General features: G+C 45.8%; 1 protein-coding gene across 1 annotated transcript in view; it reads right to left on the bottom strand.

Annotated features, from left to right (window-relative positions):
- LOC145416532 (endothelin-converting enzyme 2-like) overlaps positions 1-9,745 on the bottom strand; it is a 339,110-nt gene that overhangs the window by 66,331 nt on the left and 263,034 nt on the right. The window contains exon 4 of the mRNA XM_080285497.1: positions 7,919-8,080. Within this exon, the coding sequence (XP_080141623.1) occupies positions 7,919-8,080 (162 nt within the window). The remainder of the gene's footprint in view (positions 1-7,918; positions 8,081-9,745) is intronic.

Raw genomic sequence — 9,745 nt, 5'->3', positions numbered from 1 at the left:
GTCTCTCTCTCTCCTTCCCTCTCCTTTTGTCTCTCTCCCTCCTTCCCTCTCCTTTTGTCTCTCTCTCTCCTTCCTCTCCTCCTTCCTTCCCTCTCCTTTTGTCTCTCCCTCTCCTTCCCTCTCCTTTTGTCTCTCCTCCTTCCTTCCTTCCTTTCCTCTGTCTTCTTCCCATCGCACTCCCTCCTCTCCCCTCTTTCCTTCACTTTCCTTCCTTCCTTTCTCTTTCTTTTTCCCTTCTTCCTTTCCTTTCCTTTTCCTCCCTTCCTCCTTCCTTCCTTCCTTCCTTCCTTCCTTCCTCCCTCCCTTCCCTTCCCTCCCTTCCCTTCCCTCCCTTCCCTTCCTTGCTTCCTTCCTTCCTTCCTCCCTTCCCTTCCTTCCTTCCTCCTTCCATTGCTCTAACAATCTAGTCATAACGCGTTGCCATTCAATACTCTCTCTCTCTCTCTCTCTCTCTCTCTCTCTCTCTCTCTCTCTCTCTCTACTTTCTTCCCCCTCATTCTCACTTCCCTCTCTTCTCCCTTTCTCCTCTCCTCCCTTTCTCATCTCTCCCTTTCTTCTGTTTACTTAATCACTCCATAACTATTCTCTCCCTTTCTCTCCCCTCTCCCTCCCTCCGTCCTTCCTTCCTCCCTTCCTTCTTATTCAGTTTCTCTATTTGACTATACTCCTCCTTCTCTCCCCTCTCCCTCCTCCTCCTCCTTATCTCTTCCTTCCTTCCCTCCCTCCTTCCTCCTTTCCTTCCTTCCTTCCTTCCTTCTACCTCTTTCCTTCTTCTACGTTTTCCATATCTTCTCTCCTTTTTCTCCTTCATCTCATCCCTCCTTCCTTCCTTCCTCCTTTCCTTCCTTCCTTCCCCATTTCCTTCCTTCCTTCCCTCCTTCCTTCCTTCCTCTCTTCCTTTTATGATTCCTTTTCTTATTCTCTCTCTCTCTCTCTCTCTCTCTCTCTCTCTCTCTCTCTCTCTCTCTCTCTCTCCTCTTCACATAATCTATCAAGGACAGACTCCATCCTTCCTGCACTCTCTCTCTCTCTCTCTCTCTCTCTCTCTCTCTCTCTCTCTCTCTCTCTCTCTCTCTCTTCACTCCATTTCTTTATTCTCATTCCCTCCTCATTCTCATCCCAATTCTCTCTCACCTCCCTCCCTCCCTTCCTCCCTCCTTCCTTCCTTCCTTCCTTCCTTCCTTCCCTCCCTCCCTCCCTCCCTGCCTCCCATCCATTTCTCTTTCATTCTTCCATTTTCATTCTCACCCCATTTCTCTCTCCCTCCTTCCCTCCCTCCCTCCCTCCCTTCCTCCCTCCCTCCCTCCTTCCTTACATTACACCTAAATGATCAACTTCCTTCAAAACAGACAGACCCCATCTTGCTTCTTCCTTCTCTCCTTCCCTCCTTCCTTCCTCCCTCCTCCCCCTCTTTACCCCCCTCTTTACCCCCCTCTTTACCACCCTCCTTCCTTCCTTCCTTCCTTTACTGCTTCCCTCATTTTCCTTCTTTCTTCTTCTCCCTCTTCTGTCTTCCTTCCCTCCTTCCTTCCCTTCTTCCTTCCTCCCCCTCTTCTGACTTCCTTCCCTCCTTCTTTCCCTTCTTCCTTCCCTCCTTCCTTCCCTTCTTTCTTCTTCCTTCCTCCCCCTCTTTACTCCTCTCTTTACCACCCTCCTTCCTTCCTTCCTTTACTGCTTCCCTCATTTTCCTCCTTCTTCTCCCTCTTTTGTCTTCCTTCCTTCCTTCTATCCTTCCCTCCTTCCTTCCTTCCTTCCTTTCATTAGTATTGTCTACCATCGTTCTTCCTACTTCCTGTTTCTTCTTCCTTCCTTCCATCTTCTCTCCCTTCCTTCTTTAAATACCCTCCTTCATTCATTCATTCATTATTCATTCATTCTTTCTTCCCCTGTTATCCTTCTCTCTCTCTCTCTCTCTCTCTCTCTCTCTCTCTCTCTCTCTCTCTCTCTCACGTAGGGTGGGAAAGAATGTTTGAAAAGGCTGAATAATTTTACGGTTTAAACCACTGACAGAAAGGCGTTAAGGATGGATGGATGGATAGATGGATGGATGGATAGATGGATGGATGGGTGGATGGATGGATGGGTGGATAGATGGATGGATGGATGGATGGATGGAAGGAAGGAAGGAGGGAAGGAAGGCAGGAAAGAAGGATGGATGGATGGAGGGAGGGAGGGAGGGAGGGAGGGAAGGAAGGAAGGCAGGAAGGATGGATGATTGGATGGATGGATGGATGGAAGAAAAAAGTGTGTGAAAGCGAGCAAGAAAGTGTGAAAGAAGTGAGCAAGGGAAGTGTGAAAGTGAGCAAGGGAAAGTGTGAAAGTGAGCAAGAAAGTGTGAAAGTGAGCAAGAAAGTGTGAAAGTGAGCAAGAAAGTGTGAAAGTGAGCAAGAAAGTGTGAAAGTGAGCAAGAATGTGTGAAAGTGAGCAAGAAAGTGTGAAAGTGAGCAAGGGAAAGTGTGAAAGTGAGCAAGAAAGTGTGAAAGTGAGCAAGAAAGTGTGAAAGTGAGCAAGGGAAAGTGTGAAAGTGAGCAAGAAAGTGTGAAAGTGAGCAAGAAAGTGTGAAAGTGAGCAAGAAAGTGTGAAAGTGAGCAAGGGAAAGTGTGAAAGTGAGCAAGAAAGTGTGAAAGTGAGCAAGAAAGTGTGAAAGTGAGCAAGAATGTGTGAAAGTGAGCAAGAATGTGTGAAAGTGAGCAAGAATGTGTGAAAGTGAGCAAGAATGTGTGAAAGTGAGCAAGAATGTGTGAAAGTCAGCAAGGGAAAGTGTGAAAGAAGTGAGCAAGGGAAAGTGTGAAAGTGAGCAAGAATGTGTGAAAGTGAGCAAGGGAAGTGTGAAAGTGAGCGAGTGTGTGATTTAGTATGTGTTTTGCCTTCAGTCCTAACACGACACAGTCCATATCTCACCATTTGAGTATGGGGAGGGGAGGGGAAGGGGAGGGGAGGGGAGGGGAGGGGGAGGAGGAGGAGGGAGGAAGCCCATATCTTACCCTCTGAGTAAAAGGGGAGGAGGGGGAGGGGGAGGGGAAGGCGAGGGAGGGGAGGAAGAGGGGATGAAAGAGGGATTGGGGGAAGAGAAAGAGGGAGGGGAAGGGGGACGGGGAGGGGGTGGGAGATGAGAAAAAGAAGAGGGAGGGGGAGGGCTAGGGGTAGGGGAGAGGGGAGAAGTAGGGGAATGGGGAGAGAGGAGGAGAGAAGGGGGAGGAGACAGGAGGGGAAGGGGAGAGGAGAGGCAGGGGAAGGGGGAGCGAGAGAGGGGACAGGGGAGGGGGAGGGGGAGAGGAGTGAGGGGAGAGAGGACAGGGGGTTAAGTGTGGGTGTGGGGGATGTGGGAGGGGAAGGGGGGTTATGTGAGGGGGTAGGGGTGGGTGGGGGAGGGAGAGGGGAGAGTAGGAGAGGAGGGGGAGGGGGGAGGGGAAGGGAGAGTAGGAGAGGAGGGGGAGGGGGGAGGGGAGGGTAGAATGGGGGAAGGGGTAGGCAGAATGAGTAACTAGGGTAACGCCTATGATAACTGTGGTAACCTAATCTTATATTCAAAAATTCTAAATAAAAAAAACATCACAGACTCAAAGGCTTAAAATTCGGACATGAGCACCGTGGCTAAGCGTCCTATGGCCTTTGTCCGCCTGTATCTTAATTTATTTTCACTTTTTCTTTCACTCTATCAATTTTCTGTTCTCTCTCTCTCTCTCTCTCTCTCTCTCTCTCTCTCTCTCTCTCTCTCTCTCTCTCTCCTCAAAAAAATCTCCTCTCCTTCCTTTATCTCCCTTATAATCCCTCCTTACCTCCCTTCCTCTCTCCCTCCCTCCCTCCATGTAGCAATCCTTTCCCTCCATTACTGATCTCTCCACGAATCCCTCTCCCTCATTCTTTCCTTCCCTCCCTTCCTTCCTTCCTTCATTATTCTCTCTCTCTCTCTCTCTCTCTCTCTCTCTCTCTCTCTCTCTCTCTCTCTCTCTCTCCATTTTTCCTTGACTTTCCTCCTTCCCTCCCTTCATTCCTTCCTTCCTTCCTTTTTCATTCCTCTCTCTTACATGCCGCGGTCTATCTATCTATCTATCTATCTATCTATCTATCTATGCATGCATCCATCACCCAATATCTGTCTATCTCTGCATCTATCTATTCATCTCTATCTATCACTCCGTCTATCTACCTACCAACCTACGTCTGTATCTTTCTATCTATCCATCTATCTATCCGTCTATCTATCCATCTGTCTCTCTGTCACGCTCCTATTCCTGCCTTATCTACTGCCTTCCTTCATTCTCCTCCTCCTCTTCCTCCTCCTCCTCCTTCTTCTTCTTCTTCTTCTTCTTCTTCTTCTTCTTCTTCTTCTTCTTCTTCCTCCTCCTCCTCCTCCTCCTCCTCCTCCTCACACCAAGGCAGCTTTCTCTTAATCTCAACAATCCTTGCAATTTTACCCTTGGTGGCAACTCTCTCTCTCTCTCTCTCTCTCTCTCTCTCTCTCTCTCTCTCTCTCTCTCTCTCTCTCTCAATCCATTCTACCTCTCCTTACACCTCTCAATTTCTTGCCGTGGTCTGTGTGTGTGTGTGTGTGTGTGTGTGTGTGTGTGTGTGTGTGTGTGTGTGTGTGTGTGTGTGTGTGTGTGTGTGTGTGTGTCTTTATATTCCTCTCAACATCTAAAAAATCCACTGACACACGAAACATGAAAACAAACACTAAAAAAACACAGGAAAACAGAAGCAAACACAGATAAAAATACAATAACAAAACATACATACACAAAACAAACACACATATGTAAACAAACACATCCAGAGGAATATGGAAAGGGAAAGCAGGTATTCATAATTATCAATCAATCAATCAATCATTTCCTGTGGCACCCCACGGGATGCATAGGGCCTCGATGAACTCTCTCCACCAATATTTGTCTCTTGCCATCTCCTTCAGGTCCCACCAACACTCCTCTCCTGCTTCTCTTTTCATTGTCCTCAACCAGGTCTCCCTCGGCCTACCTCTGCCTCTTCTTCCTCTAGCAGTCCACTCTGGCACATCCTGTATTAAACTGCCTTCCTTTCTGTATATGTGCCCCAGCCATTCCCTCGGCCTACCTCTGCCTCTTCTTCCTCTAGCAGTCCACTCTGGCACATCCTGTATTAAACTGCCTTCCTTTCTATATATGTGCCCCAGCCACGTCCAGAGACAGTCTCACATATTCATTAACTAGTTCCAGTCTCGTAATATCCCTTACTCCTTCATTTGTAACTCTGTCTTGCCACTTTACCCCAGGAATCCTTCTCAGTATTTTATTCTCAAATCCTAATACTTTCTGATCTGTTGCAATTGTACTGTACCATGACTAATTCCCATAAACTAAAATTGGTCTAACCATGGACTTGTAAATTTTCACTTTAGTATGTACCGAAAGCATATTATTATTCCAAACAGATTTCAACATTCCAACAGCTCGCCAAGCCTGTCTAATCCTCTCCTCAATTTCCTTGTTTAATGATCCATTAGATGATACAATCATTCCCAGATATTTAAAGTTTTCTACATTCTTCACCACATTATTCCCAATTACACAATCGATTTGGTTCTCCACGTTCATATTAATAATTTCAGTCTTTCCACAAGTTATAACCAATCCCACTTTTTCTCCTTCCTCCACCAGACAATCAAGCACCCTCTGCATCTCGTAAATACTTCCGCAAATCAGTACAATATCATCAGCATTGGCCTAATCCATCAGCCTCTTATTTTCTTTCCAGTTAATTCCTGCACCTGTTCTCCTTACAACCTTTCTCATAACATAATCCATAACCAAAACAAACAGCAAAGGCGAAAGAACTCCTCCTTGAATCACGCCTGACCTAACTTCAAATGGATCACTCAAAGAACCACCCACCATTACCTTACAAAAAGTACCTTCATGCAGGCTTCTAATCATATTTACAAACTTTTCAGGTATACCACAGAATCTCATAATCTTCAACATAGCTCCACGTAAATAACTGTCAAACGCCTTTTCAAAATTCACAAAATATATATATACTAAGTGGCATTTTCATCTCATTAGCTTGTTGCCTTAGAAGCCTTACGATAAATATTTGATCACTACAACCTCGACCCTCTCAAAATCCCGCTTGTTCTTCTCGTAAAATTTTATCACCTGGCTCTATTCTGTTCAAGAAGATTTTGGAAAAGACATTTGCAACTACAGGTGTCAAAGTTATCCCCCTTCAATTTCCACACACACTTAAATCATCTTTTTTTGGTGTTTTAATAATCACTCCATTTTTTCCACACATAAACAAACATGAGATAAAACACATCCGGGCATACACTGGAAACACACACACACACACACACACACACACACACACACACACACACACACACACACACACACACACCAACAAAACATCCCACTGCTACAAGGTGTTAAAGGGAATCGATGCCTGAGAGAGAAAGAAAGAGAGAGAGAGAGAGAGAGAGAGAGAGAGAGAGAGAGAGAGAGAGAGAAGGAACAGAAAAGAATGACACGTTACACTGACACAGATAGATAGATAGACAGACAGATAGATAGATAGATAGATAGATACTGATAGACATACATAGGCAGATAGATATAGAGTAGATAAACAAACAGGCACGTAGGTAGATAGATATATTAAAACAGAGAGAGAGAGAGAGAGAGAGAGAGAGAGAGAATAATCTAAAAATAACCCGCCATCCATTTTCTTTACGCATCATTTCCTCTCTTCTTTTTTCTCCGTTTTCTATGTTTATTTCTTCCAATACTTCTTAGGTCTCTCTCTCTCTCTCTCTCTCTCTCTCTCTCTCTCTCTCTCTCTCTCCAATATATCCCTTTCTTTCTCTCCTCTCTCTTTCCTTAAAAATTCTCTTCCTCTCTTTTCTCTCTCCTTCTCTTTTCCTCTCTTTTTCCGCCTTTCTTCTTCATTTTTCTCTCTTTTCTTTCTCCCTCTTCATTTTTTCTCTCCCACTCCTCTAGATCAATTCTCTCTCTCTCTCTCTCTCTCTCTCTCTCTCTCTCTCGCCGCTCCCTCCCCTAAAATCTGTTCCCTTGAGTTTGTGTACCAGAGCGTGTGTGTGTGTGTGTGTGTGTGTGTGTGTGTGTGTGTGTGTGTGTGTGTGTGTGTGTGTGTGTGTGTGTGTGTGTGTGTGTGTGTGTGTGTGTGTGTGTGTGTAACAACGGTGAGATGAAGACTGACAGATTGACGGACGGATGGAGAGAGAGAGAGAGAGAGTCATTATAACACCATACCTTTGAGAAACACAAGTACTACACATGACCTCTGAGCACACCCATTCTCTCTCTCTCTCTCTCTCTCTCTCTCTCTCTCTCTCTATCTATCTATCTATCTATCTATCTATCTTCCTATACATACAACAATCCGTATTTCTATCTATCTACCTATCTGTCTATCTATCTATTTATATCTCTGTCTATTCATCTATCTGTCTATCAATGCTTCTTCACCTTAGAGAGAGAGAGAGAGAGAGAGAGAGAGAGAGTCTGCACTTCGCTTTCTCTATTTGCTTTAATATTTTCTCACATTCAACCTAATTGTCTCATCTTAAATCTCTCTCTCTCTCTCTCTCTCTCTCTCTCTCTCTCTCTCTCTCTCTCTCTCGAAGGATGATCTTAAGATTATAATTAAGACGAAGATTTACCTGTTAACACCTGAGATTAAGGATGGGGAAAGGAAAGATAGCTCTCTCTCTCTCTCTCTCTCTCTCTCTCTCTCTCTCTCTCTCTCTCTCTCTCTCTCTCTCTCTCTCTCTCTCTCTCTATTCGTCCATCCAAATGTCTATCTTTCATCTTTTGTTTTAACTCTCTCTCTCTCTCTCTTTGCAAATATAAAGTTGTACAATAAACACACACACACACACACACACACACACACACACACACGCACGCAATCCACTTACTGAGTTGTGATATGATAATTCTCTTGATCTGGTCGAGGCCGGAACTCATGAAGGAATTGAGATGCATACAAGACGAGTAGAAGGTCCTCAACTTCCACTCAATGCTGTTCACGTCCTCAGGCTCATCCATCGTGTCCAGAAGCTCCCGCATCTCCGCCAGGGCTGTGGGGAGAAGGGGGAGTTAGTGGGGAGACCTGGGAGTGAGTGGGGAAGGTGTGGGAGGGGTTGGAAGCGAGTGGGGTGGGAATTATGACTGGAGGTTGAGGAAGAAGTTTGGAAGTGAAATATTCAGTGTTCTTAAGCTTATTTGTCGTGTGTCTTGGCTCTTTCTCCTCCCTCAGGGCTGTGGGGGAGTGGGGAGTGAGTGTGGGGAGTGGGGAGTGAGTGGGGGAGGTGTGGGAGGGGTGGGGAGAGAGTCGGAGAGAAGAACGAAGAGGAAGTGAAGGGAGGGAATATTGCTTACACTATATTTTAAGTTTATATGCCGTGTCTTGCGGGTCTCTCCCCTCCCTTACGGCTGTGGGGAGTGGGGAGTAAGTGTGGGGAGTGGGGAGGGAGTGGGGAAGATATATGGAGGGATCGAGGGGGAGAAGAGGAAACTAAACAAGAGAAAGGATGATAATAATAATAATAATAATAATAATAATAAATCCACAAATAGTTATAAAATACTGAATGTCAAGAGTTTTTCATTTTACTGCCCCCGATAGATAGTCAAAAAACAGCGATAGATAGAATATTAAAAATCTTATATATTATTGCGTGGTTCGAAACTGAGAGGAAAGGAGAGGAAGGATGTGTGTGTGTGTGTGTGTGTGTGTGTGTGTGTGTGTGTGTGTGTGTGTGTGTGTGTGTGTGTGTGTGTGTGTGTGTGTGTGTGTGTGTGTGTGTGTGTGTGAGAGAGAGAGAGAGAGAGAGATAAAAGCCAGAGGAGACAGACAGACAGATGGATAGATAGACAGATTGATAGATAGACAGACTGACAGAAAAATAGATAGATAGATAGATTGACTGGGTGACTAGTGACTGATAGATAGATATGATAGATCGGTTCTCTCTCTCTCTCTCTCTCTCTCTCTCTCTCTCTCTCTCTCGCAGACGACCAAACGGAGCAAGAAATCACATTATATATTCGTTACCTCTCTCTCTCTCTCTCTCTCTCTCTCTCTCTCTCTCTTAAAATCAATCCACATAAGAGGGAGAGAGACCCATTTTATTCCACTTAAGTTGTAAGTAACTCTCTCTCTCTCTCTCTCTCTCTCTCTCTCTCTCTCTCTCTCTCTCTCTCTCTCTCTCTCTCTCTCTTTATCCCCTTTTCCCCCTCCCCATATCTTACCCCCTATTTTCCTCTCTCCCTCCCTCCTACATCCTCTCCTCCCCCCCCTCATCCCTTCCCTCCCCTCCCCTCCCCTCCCTCCCCTCCCTCCTCCCTTCCCTCCCCCTCCCCTCCCCTCCCATACTTTCCTCCCTGTTTTTTTATCCCTTCTTTCCCTCCCTCTCCTCACTCACATCCCAGTTTTCTCTCTCCCCTCCCCCTTCCCCTCCCCTCCCCTCCCATACCTTCCTCCCTGTTTTCATCCCTTCCTTCCCTACCTCTCCTCACATCCCATTCCTTTACCTCTCTCCCCTCCCCCTTCCCCTCCCCTCCCCTCCCCTCCCTCCCCCTCCCCCCTCCCTAATTTGCTTGGTGGTCTTCCTGAAAAATGGCGGCGGCTCAAAGACCATAATTTTCAGGCCAAGATGTGAAAGTAAGTGTGTGTGTGTGTGTGTGTGTGTGTGTGTGTGTGTGTGTGTGTGTGTGTGTGTGTGTGTGTGTGACAGACAGAC

Source organism: Coenobita brevimanus, chromosome 106 (genome assembly GCF_032717465.1).
Source record: "Coenobita brevimanus isolate Jiangsu-jjx chromosome 106, ASM3271746v2, whole genome shotgun sequence".
Taxonomy (NCBI): Eukaryota; Metazoa; Arthropoda; class Malacostraca; order Decapoda; family Coenobitidae; genus Coenobita; species Coenobita brevimanus.
The sequence above is the reverse complement of the archived record's forward strand: the minus strand, read 5'-3'. Positions and strand labels throughout refer to the sequence as shown.